The 20,638-nt window shown below is 37.6% G+C and overlaps 2 protein-coding genes across 3 annotated transcripts in view; both read right to left on the bottom strand.

Moving 5' to 3' along the window:
• llgl1 (LLGL scribble cell polarity complex component 1) overlaps nucleotides 1-17,268 on the bottom strand; it is a 39,733-nt gene extending 22,465 nt beyond the window's left edge. The window contains exons 1-2 of one of the 2 annotated variants that reach the window (XM_079872320.1): nucleotides 17,011-17,268; nucleotides 15,472-15,569 (exon numbers count right to left, since the gene is read on the bottom strand). In XM_079872320.1, the coding sequence (XP_079728446.1) occupies nucleotides 15,472-15,569; nucleotides 17,011-17,091 (179 nt within the window). In that variant the 5' untranslated portion in view covers nucleotides 17,092-17,268. The remainder of the gene's footprint in view (nucleotides 1-15,471; nucleotides 15,570-17,010) is intronic. The other variant, XM_079872321.1, reaches the window with a different exon arrangement.
• A 311-nt stretch (nucleotides 17,269-17,579) lies between these two features.
• myo15aa (myosin XVAa) overlaps nucleotides 17,580-20,638 on the bottom strand; it is a 35,277-nt gene continuing 32,218 nt past the window's right edge. Inside the window, exons 61-65 of the mRNA XM_079872097.1 lie at nucleotides 20,465-20,598; nucleotides 19,580-19,713; nucleotides 19,356-19,489; nucleotides 18,303-18,443; nucleotides 17,580-18,152 (exon numbers count right to left, since the gene is read on the bottom strand). Coding sequence (XP_079728223.1) covers nucleotides 18,051-18,152; nucleotides 18,303-18,443; nucleotides 19,356-19,489; nucleotides 19,580-19,713; nucleotides 20,465-20,598 — 645 coding nt within the window. The 3' untranslated portion in view covers nucleotides 17,580-18,050. The remainder of the gene's footprint in view (nucleotides 18,153-18,302; nucleotides 18,444-19,355; nucleotides 19,490-19,579; nucleotides 19,714-20,464; nucleotides 20,599-20,638) is intronic.

Raw genomic sequence — 20,638 nt, 5'->3', positions numbered from 1 at the left:
GGATGTTTTCTTGTCACAAAAAGAATGTGAAACACGTATGTAGGTTATATCATTTTAAATATATTTTAAAGATAGTTTAAGTTTATTTTACACACTTTAAGTATTATCGTATCGCATATTGTAATGGAATATCGCATTTGATGAGTTATCGCATATCGCATTTTTCTTCAATATCGTGCAGCCCTAGTTGTTAGTCGCCAGCAGAAACTAGCTCCATTCAAAACTGTCCTGCTAACGTTACTTGCTAACATTACATCAACAGCATAACTTGGTTTTGTAAAACATAGCAAAACCAATGTTTCTCACATCTGGAGCAGAAACAATGCAACCTGCGCCTGGTTTCAGGCATTCTCGCTTAGGTTTCTCTTGGGTCTTTTCTAATATTAACGCTGGTCCTAAAGCTCTTGCCTGATCATAACCCTTCTTTTTCCGGTGATATTCCTCTGACCTTTTCTCAGTCTTTCTTCAAATCTCCCTCTTGCTTACTGTCTTTCCTCACCCATGATGTGTGGAAACACCCCCTACTGCTGATTGGTCCGATGTGTGTTGTGGTGCTCGGTCTGATCCACTGTCAACAGCGTTTCATAGAAAATCACTAACTGCACCTTTAAGTCTTGATAAATGCTTGCTATTCATGGTGTACAAAAAATTAACATATGCATGTAATTAATTTATTTTTATTATTGATTTTATTGATTGATTGCAGCCCTACTTAAGACATGTTTTGTCACATATCAGCTCCAATTAATCACTTTCAATCTTGTTTTTTATCAAAGGGAAATCAAGCCAAAGCTGTGGTGAATGTAGTTAAAATGTAAGGCCAAGAAGCAACATTGTGTGTAAAGGTAAAGCCTTAAAGTAAGGTAAAGCCTTAAAGTGATGATACACAGGGCAACTTTTTGGGCAATGTTGCCGTCAACAGGCAACCAGATGAGACACAGGGCCCACGACCGATCTAAATTATCCAGATAGAAATGTATTGCCCATTTTCAATGGGAAAGTGCCCAAGCAACAATCTCTCGGCAAGATTGCCCAGCAACATTGCTCAAAAAGTTGCCCTGTGTATCATCACCTTTAAACTCATGAAACAGAGGATTCTCTGAGGGAAGTAATTGCAGACATATAACGCTCATTAAACAGTCCACTGAGCTAAACACTAAGAAATGAGCCAAAATAAAATCAAAACTAAATGGCTCTGATTGGCCCACACTCAATCTGATCCTGAATGTCTCCAGAATCAAGAGAAACCTCCTACTTCTCTTTTTCAGTTTGACATCAACAGCAGTTGGCAAAGCTGATTGTGCTTTTCTTCAATAGACTGTAGCTCAAATGATTTCTGGATGGCTATTGTGGTGTGCTTTTCATTACAAAACTACACAGCCTTCCACTCTCATAACAAAAGTGTGGATATCTAGGTCAAATCTGATCCACGTAAAAACGATCCAAACTCTGCAGGAAGGAGGAGACATCCTTAGAAAAACTCAATTCAGCAAGCCTTGTGAAAGAGAGGAGCTCTTTAAAAGTAAAATCTTGACTTTAAACAGAGCACGAATGTGCTTGGAGTAGCGCACTATTGAAGCAATATGTATACTGTGCAAAGATGCACATTTTTGGGGGCAAAATGCGTAGTATACAATCCAACAACACTGCGTCAAATACCCTATCCCACAATGCAATGCCCTAAACCTGACCATCCATTTGCAGCTTGATGAATAAGCTGAAAGAGTTTACAACGTGCCATTATTTGACCAAAAAGCCAAAAGAAAGACATTTGTGCACAATTGAATTAAATGTGAAGTCTTTTTCTGCATAGCATGCAGTTTGTAGATTATATTATATTATATTATATTATTATAATATAAAACACATGCATGCACCAGCTGCAATACTTGCTCACTTCATTCGCTAGAGAAGAAAAGTAAAACATTATTAACAAGTTTTAATTTAATGTGTAAAGAGACCTGGGTTCAGACCTCAACTGAACAATTTTTCTTATATTTCTCATTTATAATTATCTTTATAAAATATTTTATTTACATTTTTAATAATAAATCAATATTTTAATGCATGCATTTTCATTAAATGGACACAAAACGTCATCGTTGTTTTTTATTCACTTTCAATGGGTTGGAATGGACGTGATTCTGAACACAGTCCCTTTCTCTCAGCAAACTTGCTTGTGAGGCAGGGTAGGTACATCTGATTCAGACTAATGAGAAGAGATGCACTGATGGAGCGAAGGGAGCGAAGGGAGCACAGGACACACCGTCAGCTCGACTGAGCCCAGAACAAAAGCTCAGGCTGTGTGGCACTGCCGCACGTCACCCTGCCACCTCACACACAGCTCTCTGAGAGCCACTTCAGCTGCTGCCTAATCAAGCCCATAATGTCTTACACAACCAGGCTCTTGAAACGGCACCCCAGACGAACTGCTCCATTCTGAAGTCCCCGTGGTTGCCATGGCAGCATCTCGATTATGTCACACGGGAACAGGCATCCTGTTATTTGCAGAAGAGGCTCATATGCCCCAAAAATGCTACACAATAAAAAGGTTCAAAAGCCGAGAAACATGACACAGAGCATTTACATGCAAAATCTTACACCAATTACGCTTAATAACCAGATGAACCAGGTGAAAGGTCATGTATGTTAACACCTTAAATGGTGTTGTTTATCAGGTAATGGTCATAAATGGTTTACGCAACATACATACATGTAGATTTTTGTCTGCATGAAACTCCTTTACCAGACAAAATTATAATTTGAATTCAAATGTAGTTTTGAGGTTGTTTTTTTTATAATGATCTGATTATATGATTCTTATTTATGAATAAATAAATACAAGAAAAATATGCATGACAGTTAGTGCTCAAATTGGTTAAATCGCATATAACATAAAAGTTTGTGAATTTACAATATATACACACCTTACACACACACACAACAAACTTTTATGTTAGATGCAATTAATTGCGATCAATCGATTTTACATCAATAATAGTATTAAGATATCTATACGAATATATAAAATACTTTATCATTTGTACATGTAAGCACACTCATTGAGTAAATCTTGCTTTCCTATAGGACTAAAACTTTCATTCTCACTGACACTGTAATTCATATTAATGCATTAGGCATAAGCTTTTATCAGTATACATTTTATCAGTTCTTGTATTCCCACATCGCGCAGAGCCACTTGAGCTACCGGAAAACAAAAACAAAAAACGTTTAAATTTTTTTTTTATAATATTAATAATACTGACATAGGTATGCAAAGAAAACAACCTCTGAGGAAGAAGAAATATACAAAATGTACCCAAACAATTTATTGGACTACATTAAAGAAAGTTCAGCTCAGATGTCCAATTAATAAAACAAAAGTAAATACAGGCTCCTTAAATGATAAATTTGATTAAAAGGGGAGAAAGTGATTTTCAATAATCGAGATAAAGTACAGAACCAAAGGAGGGTCCATGTGTGTGAAGCATGCTGGGAGTGTAGGAATTAAACAGAGGAGCGAGGACCAGAAACATCTGTAAAATTCTCTCACACTCAGCCTTGATTACTCAACAGGCCATTAACATGAGCAGAGAGGCCCTGTCATTTTTCCCCTCAAAAACTCCCCCTACAGTCAATATACCCTCCTTTTTGAGCCAATCCATCCACCTCAGTGCATTGCTAATGGTGCGGAGAGATTATAAAGCATGAGATGGCTGTACTCTGAACAGGGCACAGCATGGTTTTGGTTTGTTTTTTGTTGACATGGAGAAAGAAACAGATTTCCTTTTTTTTTGGGGGGGGGGGGGGGGGGGGGGATCATGAACCATTTGACATCTTTGACACTGGAATTTCTGTCCCATCCTCTCAGGCTATTAGGAGTTAGACAATGTTCTTCAGTCATAACATCTTTCAGAAACACTCTGAATTCAGAATTAATTTTCCTCAGCTACATGTCTCACATGAATACTGAAGTTTCTATTGAAGTAACAAGCGGACACTCAAAACAGAACCTGATATTCCCAAGACACAAAGAACATGAATTTTAAACAACTGAAGGCATCCAAATCAGTTCAAAAACAGTTTTAAAATCACATTTTTACCCTCAAGAAATCCATGAAAGTATTTAGATGTTCATTATTTTGACCAAGATAATCAACATTAAAGCCAAAAACGACAGTTTTCTGCAACGCAAATAGAAACAGAACCCAGCGAGCAGAAACTTGAAAATTTTACTTTAAATTGCTAATCTGGAAATCCAATATACCTTAGCAGTTGTTTAGTTAAGAGACATGAGAGATACTTTCATTGTATGGAAAAAGATAAGCATAAACAATTTTCAAAGCATCTCCTTTTGTGGCCTACAACAAAGTCATGTGGTTTAGAAAACTGAACAAATCCAATTGAGAGTAAATGACAAATTTCATTTTGGTAACCCTTGTGGGGAAAAAAGTACAAGTTAGCATACATAAAACATTTTTTTTGTTTTTTAAATAAATATTTACTCAATACTCAAGTGTTAAATGTATTGGTTTAAATTTATATAAAAAGCAATTAGCTGAATTTTAGAGTATGTTTTTTACCTTGAAGATGTAAGTAGTCATGACACATGCAAAGGGTACTGACAAGTATTTATAGTAAACTAATTTATCCAAATATGTCATTTCTATTGAAGCTTGTATGGCATGTATTTTAATATATTTCTAATTAAACCAGTAATGAAGTTGCAATTTAGTAATCTTAAAACAATAATTTTAAAATGTAATATTGAACACACTACAGTTAAAAATGTTAATAAAGTACATTATATTTGTTTTATGTTAAAGCTGCAGTCAAGATTTTTTTGATCATATTCACTGAAACCGACAGAACAACAAATGCAGCTTTAACATCAAAATAAGTGTCCATTAAAGCATGATAAATGCTTACAACAACAATTCCTTAAATTAAAAGTTTCACTTTTTCAAAGCATACTTAAAGGAGAACTCCGGTCAATTTTAACATTGAGCTCATTTTTTTGTAAATTTGCAGTGCTGTCAGTACAGAGAAAAACGACAAAAATCGGTGTTGCCTACACCGTGTTATCCTCTTTTTAAAATTTGCACCCTGTTGACTTCAATGGGGCAAGTTTTAAACCTGCTTTTAGCCTCTTAACATCCTTGATGTGTCATTACAAGTGCACAGCCATGTGAGTGATTCCTTCTGAGTGAACACGGTGAATCTGACTGCAGTAGATGTGAAAGATATGAATAAAAGTGATGTTAATTCAGCCAGCGCACATACCTGTATTTACATCCTGTTTTCGGTCGAAGTCCACAGTAGTCGATTGTCGAGTTCACACGCATAGGTTTAGTACCTATGATCACGCGCGAGAACTCGACAATCGACTACTGTGGACTTCGACCGAAAACAGGATGTAAATACATGTCATGAAAATGTACCAAGTTAAGCCTTTTATTTTATTAATATAATATCTTCAAATACAGTTTTTTTTTTTAAATATATTAACTTGATTTCACACAGAGTTGAAGTACAAGTGCACATTTAATACAATGCTTTTTCACAAGGGGAAACTACAGCTTTAAAATAACTGCCTTAAACAAATTAATCTAGGCCTAAATGGTATAAATATTTACCACACTATAGATGTTTTCTCCACCCTCTCCATTACCACAAAAAGAGTTTTAACATGTCAAAGTCATGTAACAATCAGAACTCCCTTCCTGGGCCCCAGACTGCTCACACAACATAAGCCAAACACACTCTCCGAGGGCCCACACCGGCCATCTCCTCTCCATACTCCCAACAATGCTCGACAATTACTCACTCAAGCGCTAACAAGTTAGCAAAGGATAATGCAATTTCACGGTCTGAATAATGACAAACAGCAGACATTGTGTCCGAAGTCTAATGTAGCAAACATACGTTGTCCTATATTGAAGACACAAAACCCAAGTAATTATGGGGGTTTTCTCTTTAAAAAAAACAAAAAACAATTACAAGCAAGTCCTGTTGAATGGGTCATTGAATGATGGATTAAACCCAGTCTTTTTAGTATCCACCTTTTTTAGATAGAAATTAGAAAACAAAATGTTCCAAAGATACATGGTATCCTCAGTTAATTAGGCCTACTTAAAAATATCATCTGATTTGAGATAAATATGCAATTTGAGATTCCTTCCTGTAAACCATCTACAAAAAAAAAAAAAAAAAAAAAAAAAAAAAAAAAAAAAAAAAAAGGCAAATGACGAAACTTGACATACAGCCGCTCCAACTGAACTTTGGCTTTGTAAGCATTTCTAGAAACTGCAGTTTCAGTAACAAAGAACTAACCGTGAACTTTGTTTTACCCATAGTGCATGGCCATTTTCAGTTCATGTCACCACTGATTAGACAAACTGGAAGGAGATTCCTGCGTCTGTTCTGCTTATTTCCAAACCAAACTAAGGTCATTATAAAGAAGCCACAGGCAAACCCTTTCCCGTCCAGTAACTTGCCACAATTCGTAATTAAACTGTGGTCCTTTAAGTGGAGGGTTTGGCAGCAACGAACATAAAACAGATTTCAATGAGTCTTCTTCACTATTAGAGTTTCCAAAAGGTCTATAGATTGCTTACCGGCCACAGAGTGCACTACAGGGGGGAAGGGGACTGATTCTGAGCTCCCTGTGTGTGACCATGAGGCTCACAACAGAATACTAATGGCTTTAGGCTGAGACACATGAGAGAAAAGATATGCAAAGAGAGACATTTAAATTTCCTTCAGAAGCACCATCGAAATCCATCAGGAAGAAAAAGCTCCAGCAAAACGAGAAAGTTATGAATGAACCAATGAAGAGGCGTTCGAGTGTTTCCTCAGCTGTGTTCAATAAGAAGAGAGGACATCCCTACGTGGGAATGTGAAATGTGAGAGTATCAGTCTTTGATGAGGCAATCTGCCAAACTAAAAGTTGTGATAAGCCTATGCCTCCAGACCAGACAAATGTTTGAGTGTTTGCAGTGGCGTAGATGCAAGCTTCCTGGTTTAGATCAGAGAGCTGCAGCAATGCCGCTGGGAGAAGAAAACAGATAGCTAGCACACTAGGATAAGACCCTATGCATACAGATCCATTCACGCAGAGCTACCGCGCCTGATTGAGAAGACAAATTACAATAGGAAAGATGACTGACAATTTCAAGATCTAGCAAGAAATATATCATGGAAGTGTTGTATGTGTGATTGGTTATACTCGAATTCTTTTAACCCCCTTGATAATGATAACGGAGAATAAGTGCACTTTAAAGTCGGCATGAAACTGAAGTTGCTCATATTATTCACTGTGCAAGCCTTAAACTTGACCTCTTTTTGTGGCAGCAGTATGATCATTTATAATGATTGTGATAGAGTATAAATGGCGCCTGTTAGATTAGGTTAATGAGCTCTAATGTGTGCCAAGTAATCAAGGGGATGCCATGGCAATGACGAAATTCATTTTGGGGACAGCACCTCATTTGAGCGCAGTCATAATCAACAACAGAAGACAGTTACATAGCTCAGCCTGCCAGAGACGGTCAATCATGGAAGCTGTCGCTCCTCAAATCTGAAGCACATCCTGATTACCAGCCTGTTCCAGCGGTGGCCCGGGAAACCATTTCAAAAGATGTCTTTGAGACAAGGACTGGCAACAATAGTGCAGAGGAATGTCCTCTTACAGCAGAGGGTGGAATAAGGGAACAGCCACATGCATTCTTTAGGAGTGAATCCGGCACTTCCAACAGCTCCTCTGTCCCAGCAGTCTCATTGCTTTCCGATCTTACCCCTCGTCTGTCCTCCCCTTTAGCTTTAAAATATAGTTCCAACCCCTGCACCTCAATTTGTGGTTGCAGCGGAGACACATTTATGATCAGACAAGCTCAAATTACATTTGAAGCTTACTAAACTGAGGCCAAGAAACAAAAGGCAACTGTAAATATCTCATTTAAACGCAAGCCTTCAGAGGATCAAGAAAATTGGCTCATAATAAAAAAAAACGGCTGGATTTTAAAGGTTCGACATTTCTGTACCAGTAATGGCATATAAATATTGAATAGTTAGTAATTTCCCAACAGTTTTCCATCTCCCTGCTCTTCCACTGATTGGTTAACACTAGAACCGCCAGGGGTCATTGTATAGGCCTACCTAAAACCGCCAGTGGGTAAAATTGACCTATGCACTACTGTTTTGATACGCCAAAAAAAAAACGTATTATGTCACTGTATTATGCCACTGTCTTTACAAAGTAATGTCTACTCTAGAGTCATGAAATGATTATTTTTAGTCATCAACTGTTTTTGTCCTGTTGTTTTATGTTCTAGGCTATTTTAAGCAGGCTACAATAATGACTTTTCTTAATGGTGAACTGAATGTAGGCTAAACCAGCCTGCAATGACAACGAGAATAAGAAGAAAATAAATACATATTTGTGTGGTGTAATATTATCCATTGTGACAAACTGTGTTTACCGCAGTGGGTGAAAGGCACTGCCTTAGAACGTTAAACATAAACGGCATGAAAATATAGGTAAATTTGACTTGCTGGCACTTATAGGTATAAATGCCCCGTTTTTAATCTGGTTTTATCTAAACAATTTTTAACAACAGCTGATTGTACATAACACAATTTTAGTAAAAGTCAATGACTGGGAGACTTATTTTATAGAAAATCTGTTATGCACATTTGAAAAACAGCTATGGGTAAATTTTACCTCGTGGCGGTTGTAAGGGTTAATGCCCGACGAGGTGTCCATTGTCAGGTATTAATGGACGACGGCGAGGCGTGAACCGTCCGACGCGCAGCGGAGGTCCATTAATACCTGACAATGGACAACTCGAAGTGCATTAATCCGCTTATACCATGGTCACTTGCCAAATAACACATTTTTAAAACATTAGTTTATATTTTAATTAGTTTTACAATTGAAATCTAAAGTTTTTACAAACAATAACTTGGTTTCCCTGGTTACGCCTGACGGTTTATTTACTAGGTGTCCTCTATCACTTTTTAATGGACACCCTGCAGCCAATCAGAATCGAGTATTCACCCAGACCATGGTATAACTAGTGTTAAACAGTAAGCCATTGGTAGGTTTTGGGGCAGGACATCCTAATATCCATCTCGATTAAGAGTGTTGCAGCGATGAAATATTTTGTAGGTCAACCCTAAATTAGCATCACACTTGTTCCCTCGACAAAAACCTAATAGGGTTTTTTGATTGGCTTTTGGAATACTGGACAAAAATAAGCTCTGTGACCAACACAGGTTTGATTCTTACAGGTTTTGTTCATCATAATCTTCACGAATGAACAACTTTCATGAATTTTGAACCTAAATACATTCGGCAAAATTAAACACAGACTATAAAGACACTCCACCACAGTTGCATGACTTCACTGTCATTGTGGCAAGCAGGATGAGGCCGAGGGTCGTGAGAACCAGATGAGGCCGGTGGCGTGATTGATAATGAGCGTCACCTGCGCAACATGCTATTTTGCACCTGCATGGAAGGAGAAGGACGACAGTGAAGGACGAGAGAGGACCAGGCCTGGACTATTTTACGTTATGTTTTGTTTATGTGTGTGCGGCAGTCTTCCATGAAGGGCTGCCGCTTTTACTTTTGTTTTGTGTTTGTTTATTTATTAAAGTGTGTTGAAAGTTCGCCAGTTCCCGCCTCCTCCTTCCCTTATCAATTAACTTTGTTACAGTCATCATCACTAAGATTAAGACAACTCTTTCAGTCTTTATTTAAAAACATTTTCCCATAAAGTTTGAGTTAGAATAGTGCAATTATAAACACAACGAGGCTGTGGAAACAGACTAGCGAGTAGGTGAAATTAAAGTCTGTGACAACATCTGTCCTATTTAGCAAATGCCTTTTTTAAAGTCAAGAGAAAGCTTAATAAAATCAAGAGTGGGGTATTACTTAGGTCATAGAATGAAACGTGAAAATATCTTGAGCTTGTTTTAACCAAATACCTTATTCGAGCATTTAACCATAAACCCATAAAAAAATTTTTAAAAAAATTAAAAAAAAAAAAAATCGCCTTAAGGTTGATGGAACAAGAAGTGCTAAAAAGCTAACAAATTTTCTTTTCTTTTTTCACTGGCATGGTTAATGGCTTAGTCACATAATAAATGAATATATCAGAGCTTCTGTTAACAGCTTTGCAGAGGATGAACTGGACAAACTCTGATGACAGCACCCTTGATCAGACGCGCTTCAGAATGGGCCGTTCTGGCGCCTGACATCAGGATGACCGGGGCTGTAGAGCTATGCACATCACAGCAAGCTAGCCTTTGATGTGCAAACCACACATCTGGAGCTGGAACCAATCCAGATAAAATGGAGCTTATCAAACCACACCAGCGTTCCAGTTTTTTCCTAACTAATGAAGAAAGCTCTGAAAGCTTAATCAAATAACTCAAGCAAGAACTGATAAAATTCTGATGTGGACTGTATTCTGTTTTTACTAAATAAGTTGTTCATAAAGATCTTGCTATTTTTTTCATCCAAACGATTATGGCTATTGATTCAGCCCATGTTTACCCATGCCATGACCGTCCTATAGGATGAGAGCTTGGAGTCACTGGGTCTCCAATGCGCTTAAAGGGACACTTCACCCATTTGCATTAAGCTTTGCATTGTTAGAAACCCAGTCATACTATTGAATGGTCGTGCAACACCCTCTCATTTTCCCCTGAGACGGGAGAAATCTGTTATTTACCTCTTACACTTCCTCCTACAATGACGCAAAAATCGTCATTTTGCGTCATTGTAGGAGGAAGTGTTAGAGGGGGGGATTTCTGTTAAGACTACAGACACTAGTTTCTCATCTTTCCCAGGGTGGGGCGCGCTCACGCTACAGACCTATTACAGATCAGTGGGTGGGACTTTACTCTCTGAAACTGAAAGCAATATCCTCCATCTTGTTTGAAGCTAAGCTAACAGGCGCTGTGGAGACAGATGTAAAGTTTTGACAATAGCGGAGGAGAGTGCTCAATATGATATAGAAGAAGAGGATTTCGGAAGTCTGATGCTTGAATCAGGTGTTTGTGGCTACCTTTACAAGCCGCATTATAGCGAAGAGCAGCCGAGGCAGAAGACCTGCCTGCCGCGGACGAGGAGCCCGGACTGGCTCGAGTTAGGGCGGACTGGTGGCGCCGGTGATCTCACAATGCAGCTACGAACCGCTACGAACACAGAGATAGAGTCCGTCTGCGGCAAAGAATTTCAACGATGACAATTTCTCCTGGACGAAATCTCTGAATCAGACGAGGACACGGACGTTTGTGTTGAGAACTATCCTAGTTTCGCACCGCATATGTTCTGACTGAACATCCAGGTACCATGCAATAATTCACCTTTTCGAAAGAAATACAAACGAGGAGTAATGCACTATATGAGTTCGCCAACTAACTAGACATTTTGTGTGAATGTGAAATGAATTTCAAGCTCTGGTAGTAGCTAGCCTTGTAGACGGAAGAGGCAGATATGCGCTTTCTGGATTAGTGGGAGTGGCTTGCGGAGCTGTGCAATGTGGTGCATTGTGGGAGTTGTTGTCTTTCATACAAATGCGTTCTGAAGTTATTTTTTGTCTTTTCTCGGTCACGAAGGCACCAAATTCAAAAATTATTTTACATTTCGACTACATATATGACCCACTTTAAATAAAAAACAATGTTCAAATGGGTGAAATGACCCTTTAATGAATTAAGATTGGCCATCAGCCGACATAGAATCTACATGCGTAGATTTCCACAGTAGATTTTCCTTAATTTCACAATGTTGTACACACAATGTTCCTCCCGGGTTAGTGACACCATGAACCCTAAAATTTACACAGACCCCGGCAACACGCAAGCAGTGTTGAGAAGAGGAAGAGTTGTTGTAGTAAAGCACATTTGGGAGTCTGCTAAAACTATCGCATCCGTCTTTTAACATTTATTGCAATACAGTAAGTAACACAAATGCAATATTATGTCACTCACATGTAGGCATCTTACAACAGTTCCAACACTAGCAATTTATAGATCATCATTAAAGAACATGCTAATCAATGACTTGAAGATAGTTAACTACACATAAGCTACATAAATTCATCAACTAACCATTCAGAAACGCCCTGTTGCATTCTACATGTTGTCACCACTTCTTGAGTCTCTCCATCATTGGCCAACTTCAGTTTGAACATAAAAGGCAGAACAGTTTCTGACATTTTAGTGCGTGTTTGCATGAGGTAATCAGAGCTGCTAACACACACACACACGCACACATGCAAGCTCTTGAAGCTCCGCCCTCTGTGCCGGGAGCAGCAGCTTATTTGCATTTAAAAGGGACACAAACAAAACTACAAACACAATTTTTGCTCAGACACAAAAAGGGACAATTTTAACATGCTATAACAAAAATGATCTGTGAGATATTTTGAGCTAAACCTTCAAATAGACACTCTGGGGACATTAGAGACTTATTTTACATCTTGTAAAAAGGGGCATTATATCATCCCTTTAACAGGTTTGTTAGTTTACGAAACTTATGTATTTACTAGTGGTCGACCGTTATATCGCCAAGATCGATCTGCATTAGCCCGTTTCTGTTTGGCCAATGTGTCATAAGTGGGACTTTTATTTTGACAGCATTGAGACTGCCAGTGCCTGAGCACACAATATAAATCATTTCTTATTACATAGAACTGTTAAACAAAGCAAGTAAACAATATTCAAAACATTAGCTTTTTTATTATTACTAATAGAACGGCAAAATCTGTAATACAACAGTCCCTTTCTCATCTACCGTTAGCATTCAGCATATACTCATTTATACCATTTAAACAAGTCTTTGAATGTCTAGTAAACAAGTAACCCTAACCCTAACCCTAACCCTAAACCTTGCAGACAGTCGAATTCAGCTGTGAGATCTTCTGAAGTGTGCATTTGTAGCCTGCATGAACGAGTGTTAGATGTGTTGATGTACAGGGCAACTTTTTTAATCAATGTTGCTTGGGCACTTTCCCATTGAGAACGGGCAACAAATTTCTAATTGGATACTTCAGATCGGTCGTGGGCCCTGTGTCTCACCTGGTTGCCCGTTGACACAACATTTGCTCAAAAAGTTGTCCCATGTATCAACACCTTTACTCTTGTGCGTGATGGTCGGTCTGTGCGAATCGGATGCAGACGGGAGTTCAGCTTGTCAATGGAGACGCACAATCGGCAACTTTAACTCTTAATTTCAAACTTTACTTCGCTTTGTCCTGGCGCCTACTATATCAATCCATGTCATTTTCACTGTGTGCTATAGGCTATGTAAAATTAGTGTTCACCTTGTCTTTATTTGAAATATATATATAATTCCCAGTGCACACAAACTTACAAGATTATAGAGTGTCCTGTTTTTTTTTTCATTCTTTTTATTCATATATTTAACCATTACTTTATTTGTGAAAAAGAATATTATAGGATTACAGAATCTTTATTTAACAGATTTTTACCACTCCAAATTAATTTTGCTTGTATAATTATCAAATTATTTATTTCTAATTTTGTAAATATTAAGTAGAATAAATACAAATAATGTAATAATGCAATGAATTTTGATAAATGGGTCTACTACCTAATATAATATGACAAGGATGGAAAAAAAAACTAGTTTATTACATATTTGGGATCATTTGATTATGCTTTAGCATTTAAATCCATTCCACAGAATCTGAGCACAAAACAAAATAGTGTGAGACCAAGTCATTTAGTTTTTCCTTGTAAAATAAAATTCTGAGGAAACGTCTGAACAAAACTTATAAGTCTCTCAAAAGAACTCTTAATGCCATAAAAAAGCAACGAGAGAGAGAGAGAGAGAGAGAGAGAGAGAGAGAGAGAGAGGAGAGAGAGAGAGAGAGAGAGAGAGAGAGAGATGAGAGAGAGATGAGAGAGAGAGAGAGAGAGAGAGAGAGAGAGAGAGAGAGAGAGAGAGAGAGAGAGAGAGAGAGAGAGAGAGAGAGAGAGAGAGAGAGAGAGAGAGAGAGAGAGAGAGAGAGAGAGAGAGACTGACCAACTCTAAGCTAATACTATATTCCCAGCAGTATTCAAAGACATCCAGTTTTAATAAGGATGGAGTCGGAATGGGTAAACCAAACTTTGATCTCTCCTCATACAGCCTTCAACACCCGATCAAATGCCTTCAAAGCTAAATCTGTCATTACTCAAAGTCAACCCTTTATTTACACCCAACCAGTCTCTGTCTTCTCTCTACCCTGAGTCTTCTTGTCAGACGGACGAGGCATTAGCTTCTAAGTGCTGACAGACATTCGCTCAGATCTGGTGAGTGGCAGGTTGTCAGATCAGGCCGTCCTCAGCTCCCACCCTCCCCACCGAGTGAGTCAAGGCTGCAGGCTGAGCGTCTCTCAGCTGGGCTGTGCCTGACACTACCAGCCTCCTAAAGCTCAAAGACCTGCACTGTACCATCACAATCACTATAATATCACTGATCCTGCCTGTATCTCAGCTTCCATCTCAAGAAAAAAAGCAAGCATTACTGTGAAATTTGTTTTGGATGTATTCCATCCATGATGTTTTGGCTGTTTGACTCGTCCAGTCCAAGAGGACTAGATAATGATAGCTTACCAGAGGAGTCTCCAACACTTTATTCTGATAATACCCTCCTAAACATTCCTTAAACCCACTGGACTTAAACATTCAGGCCTGGACAGCGTCAACTATAATTATGACAATTTAGAAAGTTTGTTTTTAAAGTACCAAGTTTGATAGGACTAGCACAATATGTAGTGAGTCACACTGTGTACCAAGGCAGATGACAAGTCTTCAACACAACAGAGCCATACATCCAGAGTAATTCATCACAATCAGTGAACCATAAACTAGGACGTTCCCTCACTGTATTGTATCATCCATCGAGATAAACATGACCAAATCTTTCTCAACATTTTATGACAATTACTGAGAGTTTTTTGGAGAAGTATCAAGGATGCAAAGAGTTTAATACTATAACATTGAATAAGTCAGTGTTCAATAACCCTGTTGATGTAAAATGTAAAACCATTATATAGACAAATACAAATAACTCTATAAAAATAGTTTTATAAGCATCCCTGATGCAGCTCATGAAGTTGATTGAGAGAATCCCTGTATTCTAGACAAACAGTGGCTACTTATAAAAATATATAATTTTGTCCACATTTGTGTCTACATGGAAAAGTGCTGCCTACTATTTTTGTGGAACCATACATTGTTTTTCAGGATACTGTATAAAAAAGTTTTAAAAAATAACAATGTGAAAGTATTTACTGTCCACTTTTGATCAATGTAATGCATTCTTGTTGAATAAAGTACACTTTTTTTCTTTTTCTTTTTTAAATCTCAAGTGGTAGTCAGTGTATAACAAAAAAAAAAAAAAACCTATATCATTGATTCCATTTTAGTAAAGCGCTCACAAAAGGATACAATTTGATGGCCCCTGATTTAGTTCCAATGGCCATAAGCTGCAGTTTGGGATCATAGGCCAAAGCGCTTGGCTGGTTTGGGAATCCATGTTCAACTGTCTGAGTAAAAAAAGAAAAGAGAAAAGAGGAAATCTCACATTCAGAACTTAAACTCACATGTAATGTACATCCGATAGAAATGTAAGAATTCCTCTTTTTCTAAAAAAGAAACCAATTCATACTTCATTGACCTCTATGAGCCCTGATGCTACAATTAGCAATGTAGTTGAGCGATCCTGACAGGAAGAGGACTTCCTTGTTTTTACAACACAAATACAGAACCAGAAATAGTAAGGAAGGAAACCTAGTAGATTTGACAGACAATGTCAAATTCATCTTCACACAAGCTATCAAAAATGATTTGCAGAAACATGTTTTGGGGGCAGTTTTAAAAACGTCATCTTAAGACAACACACAGAATTTAAGCAAAACAAGGCTTGAAGTTGTCTGAAGGATGCAGATCTCTTTGTCACAGGTTGACAAAGTGTGACATAGTAAATAACAGGACCTTCTTGTAACATTGTACACAGTGTCATGACACTTCATCAGTATGACACACAAACACCTTCCTTACACTAAACCATCTGTGGATGAAAGTCATCAGCAGCATTAGAGAAATGAACAAAAGCTGAGGGCTAACCCAAGACGTTTAAAAATGTTATCTCTCATGGTGCTTTACAATGAGGAGGGGGGCTAGAAATGTTGCCAGAGTTTGGTCATCATTAAAGAGCCAACAATCAAACCCTTTCTGTGTTTCTGGCAGGGGAGCAGTAACATGTTCATTATGATTTAAGAGCAGTCACGTTATAAAGAGCTCAACAAATCCTTACAATCACCCACTGCAGGATACATTCAAGGCTCAGAAACCAACATCAATAAACCCACATTATTTATTTTTAATTTAATAAAATTATCATTGAACTAAATCTCATATATTATTTATTTTATATATACATGCAAATGAATAAATAAAAAAGTTGTCAAACATACCAAAATTAAGTAAAAGAAACTTCATGACAGACACTTCCTGTTCTGCAATTGAAATTCGTTGGAAAAATGTAAAAACTAACCGCTGAAGATTACAAACATGAGTAAACTTTTGAGGTCACTCACAATAGACAACGCGCCCTGATCTCATCTGAGTTAATGAGCTCCACTGATGAAGATGAATATCAAACACGACACATTTTTTCATTCTCGCAAAGCTATAAAAGTCCAACTGTGCACTAACAAGAAGAAAAGCTTGCTATACATAAAGTACTAATTGTTTCAAACAACTTTCATGCGTGTATATTGTTGATCCTTAGCCTATATATCTGGCCCTGATAGTTGGAAAACATTGCTTTTAACAGTCACGTGTTACTAAAAACAACATTTAAACAGTGCATGTAATTATTAATATATTTGCTTGAATTAAATGTTCTTTCAGTCGATTTCAGTGCAACCCGAAACGCATGCATGCTCGAGAGACAGGAGACCCACCGCTATATATCCCACATACCTTATTGAATGCAAATAGATCCTGCTTGATTTTCTCACGATGAGGGTCATTTCCCTGCCGTCTGAACCTAAACTTCATCATCCTGAAGCCGAATCAGAGATATATCACAGCCCGCACCGTCTCAGATTGATAGAAATTCCGTTAGGCGTGAATCGGTGCAGAGAAACAATGTGATCCTTCATGCAAGCTCCAGTTTCTTTTGTATCCACTCCTCAAGCCGTGCAAGTTTTCAGCTGTGTGTTTATGCAGTTTAACCACAGGGCAAGTTCGCAGGAACCACGTCTCAGGAGAGCCAATCAGAGGCAAGAATCTGTAACCAATTCACCAAGCCACGCCCACTGCCAGCAAACGCGTGGAAAACACGGATCAGGATTCGGCTGGCTTTACTATTTATTCACACGTTTGAACTGCCTTGCATCAGTTTAATTACAATGCACGAAGTTATCAGTCAGTTAAAACTTTAAACGACATTCTTTTTTTTCTTCTTTTTTTACAAACATTTAACAGCATAATGTTAATATTATTCGATGTGCATTCAGTGTAATAAAATTAAATTGTGAGAAACAGTACAGCTGTGATTTATTTTATTTAGAATAAAGACTTCATATTATACCTACTACATTCATATAGTGCATTTCTCGTCCACATGGAGAATTTAACATAATAAAAACATTGTATAAACATTTAAATCATAAAAGTCTCAAGTAGTGCAACTTCAAAAACAGTGGCTACATTTATTTTATCACTCTTTCTTTCTCATAAAAAAAATAAAAAAAAATAAAAACAAAACTCTTGCTGATCATGTGTTCGGAGCTAGAGGTAGAAATATAGTGTTTTAATCTATGGAACCACATGTTCAACCTAATGGAAAGCATGCAAATTGTTGCGAATAAGCTAATCCTGGAACTTGGTTAAATTGCAAACAGACATATTGCACTATCAATAATGACAGCTGGCTTTGGACGTGTATGAGTTTAATAGTGTCTGATTGCAATTATTGCCATAAAAGTACTAATAAATAACATCAGTGAGAAGGCGTGCTAGAGCAGTGTGATTTCACTGGGCGGCAGAGTAAGTCTCTTCTCTCGTACGGACAGCAGGTTCTCCACATGCATGGCGATGACACGGCACAGCTCAAGGCTCTGTAAAGTCAAACGCACAGGAATAAGCTCAGCCCACAATGGCCCAGTGAAAATGAAAACTCATTATATATGACTTATAGATATGACTGAGATTTATATTGTGTGATTATTTGGAATTATACATTCCCTCTTTTAGTTGAAAGTCCATACCTGGTCCAGCTGTAACTGTGTAATGCGTTGAGACATTAGGTCACCCAGCATTATCTCCACGTACGGGTAACTGGAGCCAGCTGTGGGCCTCTGTGTCCGGGTGGACTGGACCTCCTTCAACGGGAACTTCACCATCGGCTCCTGAGGAACATTGAAAACAGCTGTGAAGTCTATACGTGACCATGTTATATAATATCTTGGGAGGAAATGCAAATACATTTGCAAATATAGGGTATAATGGACACTTAAGCAGTGCCAAAGCAGATTACATATTAAAATCCCAGAATAATGCATACTTTTACATAAATTGGTGCAAAATTCAATTAAATCTATATCTAGGACATTCATCATATTTACTAAAATACAGAAAAAAAGTGCTAATGATTTAAATATGAGCCTTAAAAAGATATACTACCATTTTTTCAGACATTTGAAAAAAATAAAACTTTTATTCAGCAAGGACACATTAAATTGATCAAAAGGGACAGTACAGAAATGTATACTGATACAAAATATTTCAGTTTCAAATAAACGCTGTCCTTTATTACTTTTCTATTAACCAAAGAGTCCTGAAAAAATAATAAGCAGCACAACTGTTTTCAACATTAATAATAATGTTTCTTTAAATCAGCATATTAGAATGATTTCTGAAGGATCATGTGACACTGAAGACTGGAGTAATGATGCTGAAAATTCAGCTTTGACATCACAGGAATTACATTTTAAGGTATATTAAAATAGAAAATGGTTATTCTAAGCTGTAAACATTTTTCAAACAATATTACTATTTTTGATCAAATCAATAGCCTTGGTGAACATAAGCAATTTATTTCAAAAACATTAATATATCTCACCAACCTCAAACTTTTGTACCAATTCTGTCATTATTTACTCACTCTCAATTCATTTTAAACATATATTACTGTCTTAATTATGAAAAAATTAAGTTAAGCTATTAAATTAAGAAATAATGCAGTCTTAGAAATACAGCTTTAAAAGGTTATCTTCACACAGGCTTTAAGTAAAGATTGGCAAACATGGGGTTAAACTTACATGAGTCTCTTTGCTTAGAAAATTCAGACCGTTTTGATTGACAGCCAGTACACACGGGGTGTTGATAGCACCGTTGCTGCTGCTCTGTATGTAGAAGAATGATGAGCCAAACATGGGAAAAGCACTCACAAGCCCTGAAACAGAAACACAAGTACAACAATCAGCCTTTTGAATAAATGGCTGCGCGCCTCCACATTGGCTGTTCTCCTAAGTCAACACCTCACCCAGAAATTGTGCTTTGGCCTGATGAGGACTGAGGGCCTGCACCTGCTGCATATGCTGGTTTACCATGTTTAACCACTGCTGGGGCCGCTGGAGAACAAACAGCTGGGTGGGAATACACTCCTGAACCTCATGGCTGATGGCAGAGAACAAGAGAAAGTTAGTCTATAAATGAGGTGTCAAACTCAAATTACCTCAGGAACACTAGCCAGGTGATTTTCTCCATCAGGGGCCAGCTGAACAATTACAATAAACACAAGTGTTTTTACAATCACGAGTTTTACCACTATAGAATTATTGACACAGTAATTAATATGTAGACAGACATCTTCAGAGTGAATAATTTCTCCCTGATCCCTGGGATTGTATTCCTCGACAACTACAATTTTCTGACTGGAGATCAGGCAGTTATGTTTAATGGTCAGTGTGTGTACACAACTGTTCAAAGTTTGGGGGTCAATGTCTCTTCTGATCACCAAGGCTGCATTTATTCGATCAAAAATACGGTAAAAACAGTAACATTGTGAAATATTATCACAATTTAAAATATCTGTTTTCTATGTTAATATATTTTAAAATGTAATTTATTCCTGTGATGAGTTTTCAGCATCATTACTCCAGTCTTCAGTGTCACATGATCCTTCAGAAATCATTCTAATACGCTGATTTGCTGCTCATGTTTTTGATTATCAATGAATCTATGTTAAAAGTTTTGTGAAATCGTAACACATTTTTGCAAAATGATTTTATGAATATAAAGATCAAAAGAACAGCATTTATTTGAAATATAAATCTTTTGTACAATTATAAATGTCTTTAATGTCAATGTGACATTTTTTAGCTTTTGACGAATACATAACATTTCAGTGTGGCATTAATGGCATTACATGGAGGGCAGGTAGAGCGAGTCCTTGGCACGATGTTGCAGAGCTGCCAGTTTTGACACTTGCTGAAGCTGCTGCTCACTGGCCTTACCCTGTGGGACAACATTGAGCAGCCCTTTCAAGTAGTCAGGGGACACCTGCAAAATATGAATGAAGATCAGATTAATAGCCTGAACA

Source organism: Squalius cephalus (genome assembly GCF_949319135.1).
Source record: "Squalius cephalus genome assembly, chromosome: 1".
NCBI lineage: Eukaryota > Metazoa > Chordata > Actinopteri > Cypriniformes > Leuciscidae > Squalius > Squalius cephalus.
The sequence above is the reverse complement of the archived record's forward strand: the minus strand, read 5'-3'. Positions and strand labels throughout refer to the sequence as shown.